The sequence below is a fragment of the Gobius niger genome, assembly GCF_951799975.1.
Source record: "Gobius niger genome assembly, chromosome: 24".
NCBI lineage: Eukaryota > Metazoa > Chordata > Actinopteri > Gobiiformes > Gobiidae > Gobius > Gobius niger.
In genome coordinates this window covers 11,669,785-11,690,882 of record NC_136875.1, presented here as the reverse complement: position 1 = coordinate 11,690,882, position 21,098 = coordinate 11,669,785, and the positions used below count along the sequence as shown (strand labels likewise).

Below are 21,098 nucleotides of genomic sequence, written 5' to 3'. Positions count from 1 at the left end.
AGGCAGAATACAGTGCATTTTTTTCAGGAAACATCACGCATAGAACGAAGTAAGGGTTCGAAGCTTTGGGGTTGTTCGTCTGAGGAGGTTTAGTGCAAAAGTGCAGCGTCCCTCGTGCGGTTACGGTCAGTCCACCAATCCACGAAACAGCTTCAAGAAAAGTCTTCATTTCAGTCAGGCCACTATTGCTTTGGAAATTTGATGTGTCTTTACAGTTAATTGAAAAGCATCTGCTGCATTAGAGTAAATCTATAGTTGCTTTTAGTATAATGTTGCACAGTTTAAACTCGATGAATGTGTGATGTTCATGAAATAATTTGGGCCACCGTTGATAAAGGGAAACGCCTCCTAAACGTCAAATATTTTCTCTTTCCAACACAATTATTGACATTCACGATGTTTTCCACAAAATTGTTGAATTAATATTTAAAGGGATATTTCCGGATTTTTGACATAGGGCCTCATTTCCTAGTTATCCGGAGTGTTGCAGATTTCTGGAGATATTTTTTTTTTGTAATTCATGCAGTTCTTATATTTGAAGAGTTTGTGGCGCTAGGCTAATGCAAGGCTAGCGCATTTCTATGGTATCAGCTAGCCTGCATTAAAAACAGTCGCTCCACAGTGCACCTGAGGCAAATCACTTACAACACCAGACTAACCATATAACTGGAATATAACTGACCTTCATCAGATGAATGATCGCATTTTGAGGGACTATTTTCTAGCAGATCACTCCGCCACTGCGTAGCTTATACAACCACGAAGCTGATGCTGCTCAAATATAAGTTCTTTTCCCCCAATTCAGTTTTTTTCAGGGTGAAGGATGCAGGAAATAAAAAATCTATCTGATATAATGGTGTCTAATGAGAGTGTTCCGGCAAATGTTATGGCCTGTTCCCCCAATCCATCACATCAGACCAAAAGTGTTCCTGAAAATACTAATTAACAAATAAAGCACTGGACACAGACATTTATATGGTTAGTCTGGTGTTATAAGTGATTTGCCTCAGGTGCTCTGCAGTGTTAATTTCGTCGACTAAAATATTTAGTCTTAATTTTAGTCAAAGTGATATTTTTGACGACTAAAATTGGACTAAAACTAAATTAAAAGTTTTTATGAGACTAAAACTGTGACTAAAATGTCCCGATATTTTAGTCGACTAAAATAAGACTAAATAAAAATGAAAGGGAGAGACTAAAATCATCCAAACTTCTTTTTTAAGTTTCTTCAGTTTTAAAGAGCCTCAGATCATGTAAATTCTCTGCCAAAGGATCAGCTCTGAGCTTTGTTCATGTGGAGCAGCTCCATGAAGTCGAGGAACAAGATTAAATATGATTATAATCAATATTATCAATGCAAAGTCGACTAAATTAGTCTTAAATTTAGACGACTAAATTGACATTGTCGACTAAAACTAGACTAAAATTGAAACGATTTTTTTGACTAAATCTTGACTAAAATTAAACCACATTTTAGTCAAAAGACTTAGACTAAAACTAAATTAAAATATGTTGTCAAAATTAACACAGGTGCACTGTGGAGCGGGTCAGACTGTTTTTAATGCAGGCTAGCTGATACCATAGAAATGCACTAGCCTTGCACTAGCCTAGCACCACGTAACTTCAAATATATATATGAAGTACAAAATAATATCTCCAGATATCAGCAACACGCTGGATAACTAGGAAATGAGGCCCTATGTCAAAAATCCTGAAATATCCCTTTAAGTTAATGCTTTATCTCTAAATGGATTTGTCAGTTTGATTTGTAGATGCGTTTATTTTTACCTGATCTTTTCTACAGTGACCCAGATTATGTTTCTATAATCTATTATGTCTTCATGTGACTTGTATCATAAGAGCTTTGCGATGGTTTGCTTTATATTATGAAACTACTATGGTAAGTACTTGGTCTAACTAGTTCATGAAATGTAAAAGGCAAAACTGCGGCCGTTTGCTATACTCTCATTAGGTTTGAATAAATACGTAGATTTTGCAGAGACATCTCAGGACCGTTCGGGACCTGGGATGGGTCTAGCAGTCCGACCCCTGGACTGCGCCTGGACTGTCCCTGAGCACGTCCGCGGTCCCGTCGCCGCGGTCCACGCCGTTCGTCCCGTTGGTCTGGACTTCAGCTGAGACCTGGTCCTCTTCACCTCCACTGCAGACACACAGACAAGTTTAGAGTCCTATAGCACACGGCTGCACACGGAAACTAACATAGACATTTGGAATACTTGTAATTACTGCAGTTAATTTGATGCGTTCTGTGTATCTCTTTTGATAAGTATTTACAATTTTTAAAGCCACACCGTGTAGAATTTAACCAATAAATAAAATTGAAATACAAGCATTTCTTTTATGACAGATTATTTCATCATTGAAAAACACCTCATAAATGTACAAACCAACATTTATAAGTATCACCCCTCCTAAGATTTGACTGTAAACTTTACTGGGAGTGGGTGCGTCTCCAGCTCGTCTCCATGGAGATGTGACGAAAGGCTGTAGAATTTGAGATTTAAACAGGGTAGTTTCTCATCCAAATACATTCTTTTATTACACACTGCAGTAACAGCATGTTCTGTGTCATCTGGAGCATGTTTTGTTTTGCCACAACAGTTTAGTCCAAAATGCTACGCAGTGTACCTTTAAAGGGGGGGGTGTTATGCAAAATCGACTTTTTCAAGCTTTACATCATGTTATTCTGTCATTCCCTCATTAAAAACATGCCTGAAGTGTTGCCTTGGCACATTCACATATTTTTGAGTAATCTGTAAAAACTGTGATGGCGGCCATTTTAGGGATAGGTTTGCCTGAGTCCTCCTAGGAACGCCCCCACCTCCTGGAGACGCCTCCGAGCTTTCGTCACCAGCCGAGTAACCAACCACTGCTCCTCAGCAGAACCCCCTCCCCACTGATGCCACAGACAGAGTGTAGAGGGGGCGTGTCTGAAAGGCTCAGAGGTTCTTAAAGAGACAGAGGCCTATTTCAAGACATTCACTACAGCCATTTTGAGATAGACATTTTATACAAGGCAGTTATTCTAATTTACTGCATTTACAGACCAACAGAAGGTTTGGTCATCATTGTAGTGTGCTATAGACTGGTGCTATGTGATTGAAAAGTCGTTGGGTATAATTTCCATTGGCAAAGCCCTGCCAGCCTAGTGGATGATATTTGGAAATCCCTACAACAAATTTTGTTGCACACTTCATGTATAATGACAAATGAAGCAACAAAGAAACATTGGGCCTCATTCATGAACATCTTCTTAAGAAACTTCCTAAAATCCGTTCTTACAAAGGTCTTTATCGTTGTGTCCTTGGGCAAGACACTACACCCAATGCCTATGTGTGTCAGTCTGCCCCAGGGGCAACTGTGGCTACAAATGTATCTCACCACCATCGGCACGGAGTGAATGTGTGAAGCGCTTTGGGTGTGACTTGTGTCATATGAAAAGCTCGACACAAATACGATTCCCTTTACTTTATCCAATATCGTTTATGCAGCACATTTAACACTGCATTATTTGTGAACGGCAGCATTCAAAGGTTTTAGCAGTACCACATTGGTACATTAATAAAAGTAGACTACGACACGTGATATTACCAACAAGGCATCTGTAATTTATGATGAGGATATTTACATTGGAATTAATTAATACATGATTTAATATGTACAAATATGTATGACTCAGAATGTTGCGTCCCATCAGGAGCAGGATTGTTTTGTGCTTAAGAGTCCCCCAGAGTGTTCTTATGATTTGTTCTTACAGAGGAACGTTTTCAGCAAGTTATGTGAATGCCAAAAAACAAATTTGTGCACAAGAACGTGTTGTGAACGTTCATGAATGAGGTCCAATAGTGTTTCAAATAAAAATCACCATTGGTTTGTTATTATAGGATATGAAAGAAGTTCAGAAATCTAAGCCATTCTGACGACGCAAGCCTGATCTTGATTGCGCTTTGTATTGGACCACTAAAAATAGAGCTGGTTCACTCATCAGATCCTTATCTAATAAATACATGAATGATCAGGCTCATTTTGAACTGTGAGCTGCACCTGTGCATAGCTCCGTTGGTGACTGGATTCTCGGACACAGAACCGCAGGACTCTCTCCTCTGTCCGCCACAGTCTGCGCTCTTCCTCCGGGGCACGATGGGACCCGGCCCTGACCCCCTCCGGTCCGGGCTCATGGCAGGTCCTGTCCCTGACGCCCTCCGGTCCGGGCTCACGGCAGGTCCTGTCCCTGACCCCCTCCGGTCCGGGCTCACGGCAGGTCCTGTCCCTGACCCCCTCCGGTCCGGGCTCACGGCAGGTCCTGTCCCTGACCCCCTCCGGTCCGGGCTCACGGCAGGTCCTGTCCCTGAGGTCTGGTCCGAGGGCACCACCAGACCCCCCGTGGAGTCTGAGCTGGTCCTTCTGCTGTTCAGGCTGTCGCAGGAGGAGACGTGGTTCAGCTGGCCCTCGCGCTCATCTGACGGGGAACAAAACATCATGTGGGATGGTTTAAGAGACATTTAGAGAAAATGAGGAAATGCTGCAGGGTCTCGCAGGAGGTGTGTAAGGATTGGGAAGTCTGAGCATCTCTGCCTCCAGAACCCGACCCCGGATAAAACGGAGGAAGATGGATGGATGTGTGGAAGTTGGTTAAGGTAGACTTAGGCCCAATCTCAATTCCACCCTGAGTCCAAAAAGGTCCCCTGTTTTGCGTGTCCATGAGAGACAAGAGGGTGTCCCAATTCTGTTTTGCAACGAGCCGCAGGGCTAAGGGTGCATTCCCCTCCGAACAGAGGTTTTGCAGACTTAAAACATGCTCTTCAACTGACCACAAATCACGAAAGCACATCATCTCCTTTGTATATTCGTATGTTGTATATGCAGACTAATCAAGGTCGGTCCCATTTCTTAAAACTGTTGTTTCAGGCCCAGCCCTTAGCCCTCTGGTTTAAGGTGTCGGGCAAGGACTAGGGTTAAGAGGTACTCGAAAGTCCCAGGTTCGATTCCCACCTGGACGGGGCCTCGAGCCTGGTGCTTCTGACCACCAGCCTGGCTCCACATCATGGAGATGGGTCCCTGACCGCCGGCCCATGTTGGAGCTCACTGCTCCTACAGGTTGATTGAGGATGGGTCAAATGCAGAGAATACATTTCTCTAATACATTTCTCTACAGAGATGAGTTAAGTATAACTTAACTTAAAAAGTTAAGTTATACTTAACTTGTTATACTTAACAAATGGTAATTCAGTTACCATTTGTTTATTTTTGACCAGGGTTCCCCAACTAAATCGGCTCAAGGTCCCCAAAATATATTTTCGTAACTTCATTTATCTACGGCAACTTATTACTTTCATTTGAAAAAATTAAGTTTCTGTTTTCATAAGAATAGTTTCTGTTTTTACGAGTAAAGTTTAAGATTCAGACAACTTGACTGAACCTGAGAGTATGATTGTATGATATGGACAGACATTTGACCAATCTGATATCTCATTCTTGATTTTCAAAAAAAAAAATTTTTATTATCATATGTTGACTTTTTATCATGTTATTCAATTCTTATGATAAATGTAAGGCAAATGAATTAAGCGGTGCAAAAAAAATGTATTAAGTAGATTATATTTTCTTCATCCAGTTTAAGAAATGTTGAAGACAATATACAATGTCGGTGCTCATCCAATCACCATCATCAGTTGAACTGCAGGAGACGACCCGTTGTCAGACTGTGTTGCCAGGCAAGTTTTATATCCAGCTTTAAGCATTCTCTGCCAAATAAACCAACAAACTGATTGATTGATCAATTATTTGGACCTGTCTCGACCATTTTCCAGATCCAAGCTATTTTCTTAGGTTGAACGATCAATATTCTGAGGAAGTCTGTTTGGTATTCAAAATGGCTTCACAGACCCTTGATTTTCTCCAGAGCATTTTCGTCTCATCGATCAAACCCTTCTTGCGGAGAGGAGAGGTTGGTTAAATATATTAAGCCAAAGGATTCAAAATGGAAGCTGCATCAGATCGATCTTTTCCACCTGCACTGAGGATCTTTTTCTTTCCTTTACTTACAGGTTTAATTAAAAACAAAAGAGCTTAAACATCACAAAAACAGTCAAACTACAGAAAGCTGGTAAAAGCAGAACTAGAAAAATCTTAAATATAATTGTGTTAACTATGTATTAAAAGTGACACACACAGTGACACTTCTCGATACAGGCCGTGCTCTATCCCATGACCATGTCACCCCGTCCCAAACCAGACCCCCGCGCCCGCCGTGGTACCTCCGGACTCCCCGGCCTTGTTGCGTCTGCGTCGGAGGATCAGCTCCAGCTCCGAGTCCTTCTTGGGCTGAGGCGAAGAGGCCGAGTCCTGGGACCCGCGGCTGGGACTGCGCTTCACCGTGTCCTGGAGCAACAAAACCACTTTTAAAAAGGGGCCACTATTTCACACTGAGAAATCCCACCTCCAGCCAGCAGGGGGCAGTTTGTTTACCAGAATGCCTTTAAGTTCCTCCATCGCGCTCTCCTGTTTCTCCTCACTCACGGGAAGAGGCTGGAAACAGAGAAAGAAGACGCAATGAGGATTTATATGCAGACGATTTGTAATATTTGAAATACTGAATCAGGATCAACCTTAACAAAGAACGAAAATCTTTCAAACTTTTTTTCAGTTACCATTTGTTTTTTGACCAGGGTTCCCCAACTAAATCGGCTCAAGGTCCCCAAAATATATTTTAGTAACTTCATATATATGCGGCAACTTATTACTTTCATTTGAAAAAATTAAGTTTCTGTTTTCATGTGTAAAGTTTACGATCAGACAACTTTACTGAACCCTAGAGAGAAACACTACTCACAGCTTTAGTAACTACCCAAATGCTATATGCAGGGGTCCCCAATTATATCAGCTCGAGGTTATGATTAATGAATCAATCATTTTGCCATTTTAGTTCAATGTTATTCAAATTGTTTAGATAATTTCTAATTCAGCCTTAGAAATTAAGTATATTGAGAGGATGAAAAGGCTTTGGGGTCCGGACTAAAGCCTCTGGAGGTCCTGATCTGGACCCAGGTCCTCCAGTTGGGGACCCTGCTCTAGTGTGAGCCAGCGGGGAGAGATGCTCAGCAGACGGCTTGTGCAAAAAATACAATACTAAACTCTATGGAAAAGCAATGCACCATTTTTCTTCAATAACTATGAGGACATTTGACCCAGTGACCCCAAACCACTTTTGAACATTGCTACTTCTTCTTGGCAAATGTCATTCTGCTTATTTTTATTTATTTATTTTTTCCCAGGGCATTTGACCCAGTGCATTGTAGAAGATTGGGAGTCCTTATGGGCCACTTAGCAAAGAGTTTGTACTAATATTGTAAAGTGACTTGAGGTGCCCTGTTCAGAGACAGGGGGCGCCATTTATCTCCCTCAATCTTAGGCTATATCCACATGAAGACAAAACGAAACTTTCTTTCTGTAAGCACGAATCCAGCTCAGTAAATGTGTGCGTCCACATGGGTCGACTCAGGTCTGTGAAAACGGCGCAATTCATCTTCCAGGCCTGTGTGAGGCGCTGTGACGCTAACGCAGATAATAGAGCAAGATGTAGAGGCGCATGTGCAGTAAACTGAAAACACAGTGAAAATGAAACTGAATCAAGGATTTAAGATCTACAGAAGAGACGAGGAGGAGAGTTTATTCTTCAGACGTTAACGGGACTAAAGCAGAAAAACCTGTCAGTGACTTTTACCGTCAGTCCAAAAACACAGACTGACTCGTTTTCTGACTGACTTTTTCTACTTTTGACCTGTGGCTTGTGGACGGCAGTGGAGCAAAGAGGGGCGGAGTCAAACCATCCTCCATCCAGGGCTGCCCCTGGACTTTGTGGAGGAGGTGAGGGACAGGAGGGTGTTAGCCAAGCTCACCTCCATCATGCATAACACCTCCCACCCACTGCACGGGACTGTAGAGGAGCTGAGCAGCTCTCTCAGTGGCAGACTGAGACACCCTCAGTGCAGGACGGAGCGCTACCGCAAAGCCTTCATCCCCACTGCTGTCAGACTGTACAATAAGACTGTAAAGTAACATGTGCAATAATCTCTGTATCAGCTGCACTTTTTTCCCTGTACCAGCATCACTTATTGACTTCCTGCACTCGGACTGTAACTTTACACCCCGATATTTTATTTACTTATAGAACTTGTACTAATTTTTATCCTATTTTTATTTATTATTATTCCCCTATTGTTATAACTCCGCCCCCTAAGATTTTTGCTTTACTTATTGTACATAAGATACCTCGTTTTCTACTATTTAACTGTTTGCACATTTCCCGTCTTTTTTTGCACACCCTGAGTGATCTTATTGAATACCGATTGTAACAAGTGAATTTCTCCTTTGTGAGATCAATAAAGGATTATCTCATCTCTTATCTTATCTTATCATAGATCCATGAGGAAAACCCATTTTAAGGTCAGTAGATTATGGATCACAGACACCACTCTGGAGCTGTGATGTCATCGTTTTAGTAAAAGTTGCAGAGACGTCGTAACAACGGAGCCACGTAAACGGCGTTTTGAGATCTTTCCGCTCTGGGACCTAGCTTGGAAAATGTTCGTTTACAGACCCTCAAAACGCCGGGCTCGTATGGACGATACACTGGATTGATAAAATATCTTTGCGCTTGGTCCTCGTACTACTGCCTACCTTTATGTTTTTATTTTCAGGGGTTCTTAGATTTGGGATATTGGAATGTAATATTGTGGTTATTGTTTGTAGGGGAGAGTTAACAAACAGAAGAGTCAGGTGTGCCCTTTAATCGCTGCTGTCACTTTGTTGATTGATTGGTTCATTTCTCCTCCCCCATGGTCACACGTCACTGGAGGCCTTTGTGTCCAGTTTAGGAGCCACCAGGGACAGCGGGACGTCCCACGACAAGTCGAATGAAAAAGTCAATACTATACTCACTTTGACAGCGGTCCTCTGAAGCAGGAAGCAGCGAGAGAAGAGAGAGAACGGACAGTCAGACAGTGAAGCTCCACAGAAGACGTTATCGTGATAATAAATGAGGGTTAAGATAATGGAGGACGTCCTGACCTTGGTCTCCTGAGACTTCACGGGCCGCAGGACGACGCCATGTTTGATTCTCTCCATCATCTCGTTCACGGCCTTCACCTTCACGTCGTCTACACACGGAAAAATATTAATCTGCAAACTCACCCAGCAACAGCCTCTGTGAAGGGGCAACGGGATGGACCAAACTGACACGCCTGTCAAAACGCTCAGAATAATAACAGTGACGCAATTTCTTTATGGGCAGATTTCGAAATTGGATCAGTCAAACAATGGAATAAAATCAGCTGAACACTTGTGCTAACTTGGCAATCAGGCAAAACAAAACAAACAGTGATATTTTTGCTCCGGGATGACATACTAGAAATCATAGAGGTCGACCGATATGGGTTTTTCTCACAGCAATGCTGATTATTGGGGATTTTGATTGGCCGATATATTTGGTAGATTTTTAAAAGGGTCTTGTCTATCAGTGTTCATTTCGTCGACTAAAATATTTAGTCTTAATTTTAGTCAGTGATATTTTTGACGACTAAAATTGGACTAAATCTAAATTAAAAGTTTCTCATGAGACTAAAGCTATGACTAAAATGTCCAGTTATTTTAGTCGACTAAAATAAGACTAAATAAAAACGAAAAGGAGAGACTAAAATCATCCAAACTTCTATTGACCGTCTGAAAGAGCTTCATATCATTTAAATTCACTCTCAAATGAACACGTCTGAGCTTTGCTCATGTGGAGCAGCTCCATGAAGTTGAGGACCACGATTAAATATGATTATAATGAATATTATCAATGCAAAGTCGACAAAATTCGTCTTAAATTTGGTCGACTAAATTTACTTGCAATTTTAGTCGACTAAAACTAGACTAAAATTGAAAAGTTTTTTTTGACTAAAACTTGACTAAAATTAAATTACATTTTAGTCAAAAGACTAAGACTGAAACTAAAATAAAATATGTTGTCAAAATTAACACTGTTGTCTATAATCCTGTGCATGATGCTTCTAAACTGTAAAACCTGTCATTGTTGAATGAGGGCCATAGGGCAGAATTGTTCTCTCTTATCTCTTACAGTTCTGAAATTATACACAAAAGTCTACAACATAAAATATATCAAATAGATCTGAGGTGAACACACTTGTCACCAATGTTCCTTCGCTCCTGTTGGGCTTAGGAAGTTGTGGGAGGACTCATTTTAACCTGTTATCTGGCATTTTAGTTGGCAGTGGATTCTAGTTTCTACACATACAGTACAGGCCAAAAGTTTGGACACACTTTTTATCTGTCTTGGCTTTTCTTTATTTTCAACATTATTAACACCCTACGATTCTCATTGAAGGCGTTAAACTGTGAATGAACACATGGGATTATGAGGGAAACAAAAACAAGTGAAACAACTCCAAATATGTTTTATATTCTAAATTCTTGGCATTTTCTCCATGAGCTTCATATCGTCCCCTCCTGGAACCGCCACCTTAACGTGGTGGAGGGGTTTGAGCGCCCGAATGATCCTGGTAGGGTCTCTCAGGGCAAACTGGTCCTATAGGTGACGGGTCAGACAAAGAGCGGTTCAGAAGCCCCTCATGAGAGACCAACAGGCCCGGTTAGAACCATGAGGCCGTCCTTCTGTGGACCCACCACCTGCAGGAGGAGCCATAGGGGCTGGTGCCATGTGATTTGGGAAGATCCAACAACTTCAATTGAAGAATCACACTGACATACAGTCTGTAAGCTCTCCTGTCAACATGCTTTGGGATTTGGGTGTGTATAGTTGTTAACCTAAACCCTAAGATGGCAGGTAACAGGTTAAGCTGGTACTATAAAATATCGAAATCCCAATATTTCATACCGGCCTCTCCTTGGGGCTGCTCCGTCTTCACACTGGACTTGGATCCTTTGGACGACTTCCTCATGATGGCGATCAGAGAGCTGAAAGACACAGCACGATTTCACACGGTTAAAACCTCTGCTCTAACGTGTGCGCTTCACAAGTCTGCGACCAAACAGCTCAACACCTGTGAAGATCCACTCACAGCGTTACTTCAAAACAACACGACTGAAGTAGAAGTAAGAAAGTACTGCGTGGTGAAGCGCTCTCACCTGATTGGGTTGCATCTGGACGGAGGGGGGGGCGGGGGAGGGGGCGGGGGAGGTGGAGGGGGCGGCGGGGGCTGAGGGACAGGGGCAGGGGGCGGGGCCACCTCTGGATCCGGGGGCGGGGCTAGCGCAGGCGCGGGGGGCGGGGCCTGCTGCAGCTCTGAGACTGTGCACAAACAAAAACAGAGGGATTATTTTTGTTTTGAACATGAAAGTAGAGGCTGATTGAATTCAGATTTGGGACGTCGACGTCAACGTCTCAGGCGGATTAATATTTATCTGTTAAAGGCGAGACACTGCAGATGAAACACTTTAAGGGGAGACACTACAGGCAAAACTACATTTTTTCAGTTTTCAGGTTTTTTGGCCAAATTGGTCTCTGAACATACAAGCTTTCACCCGGAAACAGAAAATATCCCTAATCTTCACAACAACATGTTTAAATATTGCGCTGATTCAATGTTCCCCCATAGACTTATATGGGAGAATGCAATTTCAAGGGCCTTTTTCTCAAAACACATGTTTCTGTCATTGTGGCGACACTATGTCCACGTCAGTCGGACCTAAAGACTTCAAATTTTCCAGCCTTGGACTGAACAATATTTGGAAGATTTTTTCAGAGGGATTTTTTATTATTTAATCCCTTAAGCCCCATTTATTGAGTTTTGAATGTCAAAAAATGAGGCGAAAATTAAATTTTTACAAATTTTTCCACTAAAAAACAGATTATTTTCAAACTAAACAAGAAATCCTAAATCCCCTCTGAGAAAGTCTTGGCAACTCATTTATCAATAAAATGAAACCATACATTTGAATGTAGCTCTATCCATTATTCAGATTTCGTCGCCGAAAAGATGGGAAATTTGGGGCATTTTTAGGCATAAAACAGATAAAAGATAAAACGACAGAAAAGTTGCAATGTATTTTTTTCTTACATTTATGCCAGTGATCGACAGCAAAAGTTTCAAATTGATATCTGTAAATATACATTTTTTCCCTATTCACCTGTAGTGTCTCGCCTTAAAATGTAGAGATTTCAATTTGAAACTTTTGCTGTAGACCGGCAAAAAAATGAGAAAAAAATGTAGTGCGAGTTTTCTTTCATTTGATGTTTTTCATATACATTTCTGAATAATGGATCGAGCCAGGTTTAAATCTATGGATTTATTTAGTAACAAATTAGTTACAAAGACTTTTTCAGAGGGAATTTTGGATATCTTGTTAGTTTTAAGATAATAATAATGGCTTACACACATGTATTGCGCTTTTCAAATCTGTTTTACCACTGTAGTCATCATTCATTCACTCCATACTCAATGGTGGTAAGCTACTAATGTAGCCACAGCTGCCCTGGGGTAGACTGACGGAAGTGAGGCAACCAGTCTGTGTCATCGGCCCCTCTGACCATCACCAACCACTCACTCACTACATTCATTCATTCTCGCCTATTGTTTTAAGTGTACGAAAGCCTAATATGGCTGAAACGCGTACACTGCAAAAAGTGATTAACTAGATCAGTATAAACATCTCAATTTGAGCATAATAATCCAAATTTTAGTTGTTTTGACTCGGTAAATTGTTCTTCCTAGATTATTTCACTTGTTCTGAGATGTTTTTGACTCGTTTCGATACATTTTGTCCTTATTTCAGGTCATTTTCTTTGCCAATGGGGAAAGAAAATTGGTCTTATCTCATTGGCAATTTTACTTTCTTATTTCAAGCGAGATTTACCTTAGAACTGGTCTGAAATGTCCTCAAACAAGCAAAGTAAACTAGGTCCGATCAGGAAAAATGTCTAAATTAGCGAAAAACGCTCAAAACAAGATACATTTCCTCAATTCAAGTCATTTAAGACAATGCTTGATATTCACTTTTTGCAGTGTAGACAATGTTTTCATCTAATGGCCATGCTGCAATAAAGGCCTTTTACCAATACTTCCCTTTGAGTGCCTCAGTTTTGTATCTTTTTCAGGTCAAATGCCGATCCCTGCACTGAAGAGCACCAAAGTTAGATTTTTTTGAAAGAACAAGGATTTCCAAGCAGTGCTCTTGCATGTTTTAGTTTAATGAGAGTGATCCGGCAAATGTCCATCCACGTCAATCCATCACGTCAGACCAAAAGTGTTCCTGAAAATACTCATTTACAAATGAAGCACTGAGGGGAAACCGGAGTCCCTGGAGGAAAAAAAAAACCTACGCAGACCCGGGAGAACATGTGAACTCCACACAGAAAAGCCACGTCCGGCCGGGGATCAAACCCGGACCTAAAAAAAATGTCGCCATGTTTTTTTTAATTCGGTTAGGAATTGGATATTAAAAGAGATATTGATAGATAGTTCATAGAAGAATCTCACGCTTAACTGGACTGATTTAACAGATGTTTTTTTGTTTTTTTGTAAACACAACTTTTTCAAGGATGTCAAAACACCTGCAGCAAATACTTTATCAACAAGTGTTTACATCATTTACATCATTTACATACTCTACTTAAAGGCACATTTTGGATACTGTCGCCATCAATACAACACATGCTCCCAATGACCAGCTCGACGCAGAAAACGTTATTACTGCAGTGAGTCACCAAAGAAGGGATTTGGATGAGAACGTAACCTATTCAAATCTGAAATTCTGCTGACTTTAGTCACATCTCCATGGAGATGAGCTGGAGACGCACCCACTCCCCGTAAAGCTACAGTCATGTAACTTAGGAGAGCTGAGCCGCTCACAGCAAAGCCTCATGTTTCTTACAGGGCACGGTGGCGCAGCGGTTAGTGCTCGTGCCTCACAGGTCGAAGGTCCCGGGTTCGATTCCCACCTGGACGGGGTCTTTCTGTGTGGAGTTTGCATGTTCTCCCCGTGTCTGCGTAGGTTAGTGGTAAAAACATGTGCAATAGATGAATCCTCCAGCCAGGTGTTTCTGACCACCAGCCTGGCCCCACATCATGGAGATGGGTCCCCGAGCGCCGGCCCACGCTGGCAGCTCACTGCTCCTTACGGGTTGCCCCATGCGAGAACTAATTTCTCTACAGAGATTAATGCAGTATAAATTATTATTATTATTATTATTATTATTATTATTATTATTATTATTATTATTATTATTATTATTATTATTATTATTATTATTATTATTCTTTGTACATTTACGAGAAAAAAATTTCAATGATGAAAATATCTGTCATAAAATAAATGCTTGTATTTCAGTTTTATTATTGGGTAAAATCCTACGCGGTGCGGCTTTAAATCTAAATCCAACCTCTTCTGACTAGATTTTAATGATGTGCACTTATTTATTTCAAACTGATAAACCTTTATTTATTTATTTATTTATTATTTATCTCTAGAATTTAATATTTTGTGACATTTCAGCAGTTCATGAAGTTCATCCCGTCTGATTTAGTCTGAAATGTTCTTCTTGAGCTTTTCCTTGATTTTTCTGGACACTTCCCAGTTTCCCGGTGCAGCAGACGGGACAGGGCGAACCTCACAGCGCTGACGTGACGGGACAGCGATTCTCGTCCAATCGGAGCGCCCCTCCGCCCCCCGTTGCCGGGCAGAACGACGTCTCACCTCTGTTCCGCAGCTCGCAGCTCCTCCTCGCTTCCTGCTCCAGGCGAGACTCCGCCTCCCTCTTCTCCTCGTCCAACAGGAGCAGCTGCTTCTGGAGCGCGTCCAGCTGCTTCCGGAGAGCGCTCTGCTCCAGCTGCTGCTCCAGACTCTGCACCTGGGGGAGAACGGAGGAGGTAAATAAACAAAGAGCTCACGGTAAACACTGTAATTACAGACTAAACTAGAGAGTCTTCTGAATGTTTTTGTGGAAAAGGCAAAAAAAAAAAAGTGGTTCGGACTCAGGCCTTTTTCGGACCTACAGTTAAAGAATTGATGGGGCTTATATTTTTTACTGTTAATGTTGCTGTAATTATTTGCAGTATTTTTAGAATCAAAATAACGAGACCACATGAAGTCAGCATCATTAGCAACGGTTCAGATTTTAAACATAGATTTCAGCTGTTTCAATCTATGCACCTTTGGAGCGGGACAGAAGAGAAGATGAAGCAGGTACATTCTTGTTAAAGGGATATTTCAGGATTTTTGACATAGGCCTCAATTCCTAGTTATCCAGAGTGTTGCTGGTACCTGGAGATTTTTTTTTTTGTAATTCAAGCAGTTCTTATATTTGAAGAGTTTCGTGGCGCTAGGCTAGTGCAAGGCTAGTGCATTTCTATGGTATCAGCTAGCCTGCATTAAAAACAGTCTGACCCGCTCCACAGAGCACCTGAGGCAAATCACTTATAACACCAGACTAACCATATAAATGTCTGTGTCCATAGAGTAATGTTTGGAATATAAGTTTGCCCGTTAGCATGTTAGCTTCTTCTTCGTGATTCTATTAGTGTGTATTGGTGGCTCCGGTCCGGTGGCAGTGAAGTTGCGAACATGGTTTTCTGGCCAGAGACACCAGGGGGAGATGAAAGACCCTCCAATCATCCCATAAACACTTGTATTACCCCCACAGGGACTACGGAAAGGATTTATTAAGTGAGCTATTTCGTGATTCTGTTAGTATGTATTGGTGGCTCCGACCCGGTGCAGGAAAGTTGCAAGTGTGGTTTTCTGGCCACTCACTTATAACACCAGACTAACCATATAAATGTCTGTGTCCATAGAATAATGTTTGGAATATAACTGACCTTGCATCACATGAATGATCGCATTTTGGGGGACTATTTTCTAGCAGATCACTCCGCCGCTGTGTAGCTTATACAAGCACAAAGCTGATGCTGCTCAAATATAAGTTCTTTTAAATGCAAAATGGTTCAAATAATTCTACTGACACAGACATTTACATGGTTAGTCTGGTGTTGTAAGTGATTTGCCTCAGGTGCTCTGTGGAGCGGGTCAGACTGTTTTTAATGCAGGCTAGCTGATACCATAGAAATGCGCTAGCCTCGCATTAGCCTAGCGCCACGAAACTCTTCAAATTTAAAAACTGCTTGAATTACAAAAAAAAAATATCTCCAGAAATCAGCAACAAATGAGGCCCTATGTCAAAAATCCTGAAATATCCCTTTAAGCACATTTAAGAACATGTTTTCCTGTCGTGACAGCGCGGTCTGTGATTGGTTGACACACGTTTTTTGCAGTATTTGATTGGCTGGTAGTTCCTGAGGGTCCTGCTTTCGAACAGATACAAAGAGCGGAGTGGAGTGGATCGCTGACCAGGCGTCTGGAGTCCAGCTCGTCATGATCTTCCTGTTTAACATTAGCTGCAAAACATTCAAACAGACACATTTTTGGCGCCTGCACTGAAGTTCAAAACATACAAACCGTCACATATGCAGTAGTTCATTGCAATATTTTTATTTTTTATTTCAGTCTAAGAGTGTCGGTCATCCTCCATGTCACAATACACTCCTGTCTCCCCAACTCTTCTCCTTAGACTCACCCCTACTACTACTTCTACTACTAATGCTACTACTACTACTATAAACAAATCTATAATGAATGTGTTTAAGCTACAATTAACATGGGCTATATGCACAGTGTCTCTGCGCGATTTCTTCCTGGACAACTAAATTGCCGCTGTCCTTCCTCCGCCCCATCTCTTACATTCACGGTGAGCAGGTCCCTCACAAATGAAGAGGCAGCTCAGGATTTGATAAAGGACTGCGAGTTTCAGATGGACCGACACTGCAGCGTGTTAAAAACATCATGTTCGCTGTGAATCCTGCCCCAAAGGAAACGCCAGTGCTCATAAGGAAGGAGCTTTTGTCTTGGATAAACGTGTTAACAACTAAATGAAATTTAAACTACTTGCAGTTTGCACTAGTTTTAATTTCTATTTTGCGTTTGACGTCGGCCCCAAGACAAAAACACCCACCGTTCTGAACACAGAGGTTTCCCCCAGTGAAGTCATTACAGCTCACGTAATGTTTGAACCTGCTCCAGTCACGGCCTAGTCTTTACTCGCTGTCCTTTTCCAAATCTTGGGCTGACTCTTCATTTGCGTGGGACCCTGCTCATTGTGAATGTAGAAGACAGAGGAGAGGATGAACAGCACCGATGTCACTGTCCAGGCTGAAATCACGTGGGGTCATTGTGCTTTGACAATTTCACCTATTGCTGTCCTAAATAAAAACAATCCACAAAATAAAAGGACATGAGTTAGGTTTGACGTTAGGATGAGACTTGGGGATTCGAAGGGGCGACGATGGGAGTTTTCCTAGTTGATGATGACCCAGGTGCAACTAGTGTGATTTTGAAGACTTTCCTCCTCCTGCGGTGCTTTCTGTTTTATCTCAGCTTCAGATTTCTCCAAAGCCATCTTCAAAACCTCCATCTCCTGCTGGTGTTTAAGCGTCTGCTCCACCAGCTCCTTGGCCTGAGACACCTGACTCTGAAGTTGTGCGTTGACCATATTTTTCTGGTCCAACTGGTTCGTCAGCTCCTCAGCGTTTGCCCTGGCCTCTTCTGACCTGTCGAGTGCTTCTTTGAGGCCTTTTTGGAGTTCCGTAATTTTCCTCTCCATCTGCGAGATAACCATGTTTTTCTGGTCCAACTGGTCGGTCAGCTCCTCAGCGTTTGCCCTGGCTTCTTCAGACCTTTGGTACGCTTCTTTGAGGCTCTCTCTGAGCTCTGTGATAGTCTTCTCCAGCTGCACATTGGCCACGTTTTGCTGGTGCAACTCTTCGTCCATCTTTGCAAGCCTCTTCTCAGCGATTTTCCTGGCCTCTTCGGACCTTTCGAGCGCTGCTTTGAGGCCTTCTTGGAGGTCCATAATTCTCCTCTCCATCTGCGAGTTGACCACGTTTTGCTGGTGCAACTCTTCGTCCATCTTTGCAACCCTCTTCTCAGAATTTTCCCTGGCCTCTTTGGACCTTTCGAACGCTTCTTTGAGGCCTTCTTGGAGTTCCGTAATTTTCCTTTCTAACTGCGAGTTGACTTCGTTTTTCAGCATCAGTGCCTCGCTCTCATCTTTCAATTCTATTAAGGCCGTCTTCACCTTCATCTCTGCCTCTGTGACGGACCTTTCGCAGGCGTCTTTCAAGGTGACAATCTCCTGCTCGTGTATTTGTTTCTGTTCCTCTGACTCTTTCCGAGACCTGACAAGATCTCTCTGCAGTTCATCGTTCTTTTGAGACTTCTCCTCAATCTCCCGAAGCATCTGTTTCCTGAGATCCTCCGCATTCTCCTCTGTGATTTTGACTGCCTCTTCAACTGACTTTTTCACAGCTTGTTCATGTTTTTGGATCGTTTGCTCCAGGCAGCTTATAGTGAGATCTTTCCCCTCAATACTCAGCTGCAGCTCTTTGCTTTTTTCTGCACTGAACCGAGCCTCTTCCTGGGACATCTGGACGGCTTTGTTCAGGGATAACCTCTCTGTCTGAAGTCTCCTGACGGCCTCATTCATGTCGTTGAGACTGTCCTTGAGCTCTCTGCTCCCCTCTCCCTTCTCAAACACCTCAGTTTGGAGCGACTCCATCTTGCTATGTTGCTCTTCCATGAACGTTGTCACCTCCATCATCACAGACGTCTTGACGGCTTCGATCAGCGCTTTCATTTCATGTTGCTGACTCTCAAAGTGTTGCTTAAAATCGAAGAGCTCCTTTCTCATCGCCTCCACTTGCGTTTTTGCATGCGGAAGGACTTTGTCCAGCTCTGCAACCCTCTTCTCAGAATTCTCCCTGGCTTCTTTGGACCTTACCATAGCTGTTTTCAGGAACTGACTAATGTCATCTACTTCATTCGTGGCTTCGGACTTTGCTGTCAGCATCAGTCCCTCGCTCTCCTTTTTCAATTCTATTAAGGCCGTCTTCACCTTCATCTCTGCCTCTGTGACGGACCTTTGGCAGGCGTCTTTCAAGGTAACAATCTCCTGCTCGTGTATTTGTTTCTGCTCCTGTGACTCTTTCCAGAACCTGAGAAGATCTCTCTGCAGTTCATCGTTCTTTTGAGACTTCTCCTCAATCTCCCGAAGCATCTGTTTCCTGAGATCCTCCGCATTCTCCTCTGTGACTTTTACTGCCTCTTCAACTGACTTTTTCACAGCTTGTTCATGTTTTTGTATCGTTTGCTCCAGGCAGCTTATAGTGAGATCTTTCCCCTCAATACTCAGCTGTAGCTCTTTGCTTTTTTCTGCACTGAACCGAGCCTCTTCCTGGGACATCTGGACGGCTTTGTTCAGGGACAGCCTCTCTGTCTGAAGTCTCCTGACGGCCTCAGTCATGACGTTGAGAGTGTCCTTTACCTCTCTGCTCCCCTCTTCTTTCTCAAACACCTCAGTTTGGAGCGATGCGATCTTGCTATGTTGCTCTTCCATGAACGTTGTCACCTCCATCATCACAGACGTCTTGAAAGCTTCGATCAGCGCTTTCATTTCATGTTGCTGACTCTCAAAGTCTTGCTTAAACTCTGAGAGCTCCTTTCTCATCGCCTCCACTTGCGTTTTCGCTTGAGGAAGGACTTTTTGGGCGTGTTCCTTCTGTCGTGCCAATCCGCTGAGCCGCCTGACCTCCGCACCAAGCGATCGCCTCCATAGCCTCTCCTCATTGAGAGCGTGTTCTTGCAGAAGGATAAACGCCTCACTGCTTTCGTTGGTCCGTCTCAGCTCCTTCCTGAGCGCAGCCTTTTGTTCCTGCAGCGTCCGTACTCTCCCCCCCTGTTTTTGGAGCTGTTTCTTCTGCTTGTTGACTTGTCTTTGCAGTTGGCGATTGACCGTCTCCATCGCTTCGAACGCGGTGCGGGTCTGACTGAGCTCTTGCGCTGTTTGCTCGTGGAGAAACGTCTGCTCCTGAAGCGTCTTTCGAAGGTCCATGTTCTCACTTTCTGCGTTCTGGAGAAACAGGGCCCTGTTCTCCAGCTCTTTTACACAGGTCTCTAGCTTCATCTTCTCCTCCTGTAGAGCTGAATTTTCTGCAGAAAGGTTTTTGACCTTTGCGGCGTTTATAACCGCGGCATTCGTCAGACACATGTTCCGCCGGGTTCTCTGCACCTGAATTTCCAGGGCGGCCCTCTCCTCTCTCTCATTTTGAAGCTGCGTCTGCAAATTCTGAGCTGTCTCCATTGCAGAGGTCAGCTGGAGCTGAAGCTCTTGCACCAATAAGGCATTACGTGAAGGTTTCCTGCTGAAAAACTTCATCTTTGCAGTGTTTGTAGGGAAGTAACTTAACTGTAACTATTAAGTTTGCTTCTGTGGTTTAATTCTACGTGGCGTCGTCTCGAGTGTTAGTAGATTATGATCTGATACAATGTAAGCTGCTCTGAGCATGTAGGCTATGGATAGAATGTGTTACTGTGTCACCGCGGAAACGCAGAACACTTTGGTCACATGACTTTAGAACATGTGACGAAAGAATCATAGAACCACCTTTGGAATCGCCCATATATGGTCATGTTCAAAGCAGCCAGAGGGAAAACGAGTTGGTGACCTCGTCTCCCATTCCTCCATCATTGCTTAAACAAATGCTGATTATGTTTATTTTTCCATTAAATAAAGATACATGACATGGAGTGTATAAGTGGTTCAACAGCCCATAAATATTTAAAAGACTAACAATGAACCAGGAAGTACATGTTAGCTTCATGCTACATATGCTAATGTTAGCTTCATGCGTCATGCTACATATGCTAACGTTAGCGTCATGCTACGTAAGGACTGCATGAACAAAAAAATGAATAAAAAAAATTCTTTAAATCAACAACGCTCTCGATAACTTGGAACTGAGGCCCTATGTCAAAAATCCTGAAATATCCCTTTAAGAGATTAAAATCAAACCCAAACATTTCTGACTCTAAACTCAAGAAAGGAAGTCCATGTTTGTGTATATTAGCCACACAGTTGCTTATAAGCCGAATGCCCATCTCAGGTCGTCTGTTGCATTATGGGTAATGGAATTTATTTCGGCTACCAAACAGTATTGATAGTTAGTGTA

At 42.6% G+C, this 21,098-nt stretch overlaps 1 protein-coding gene across 1 annotated transcript in view; it reads right to left on the bottom strand.

Annotated features, from left to right (window-relative positions):
* Nucleotides 1-1,803: 1,803 nt before the first annotated feature.
* The window catches only part of shtn3 (shootin 3), a 50,498-nt gene continuing 31,203 nt past the window's right edge, over nt 1,804-21,098 (bottom strand). Inside the window, exons 9-16 of the mRNA XM_079582359.1 lie at nt 14,737-14,890; nt 11,170-11,332; nt 10,919-10,998; nt 9,091-9,179; nt 6,490-6,549; nt 6,279-6,402; nt 4,066-4,480; nt 1,804-2,161 (exon numbers count right to left, since the gene is read on the bottom strand). Of these exons, the coding sequence (XP_079438485.1) occupies nt 2,035-2,161; nt 4,066-4,480; nt 6,279-6,402; nt 6,490-6,549; nt 9,091-9,179; nt 10,919-10,998; nt 11,170-11,332; nt 14,737-14,890 (1,212 nt within the window). The 3' untranslated portion in view covers nt 1,804-2,034. The remainder of the gene's footprint in view (nt 2,162-4,065; nt 4,481-6,278; nt 6,403-6,489; nt 6,550-9,090; nt 9,180-10,918; nt 10,999-11,169; nt 11,333-14,736; nt 14,891-21,098) is intronic.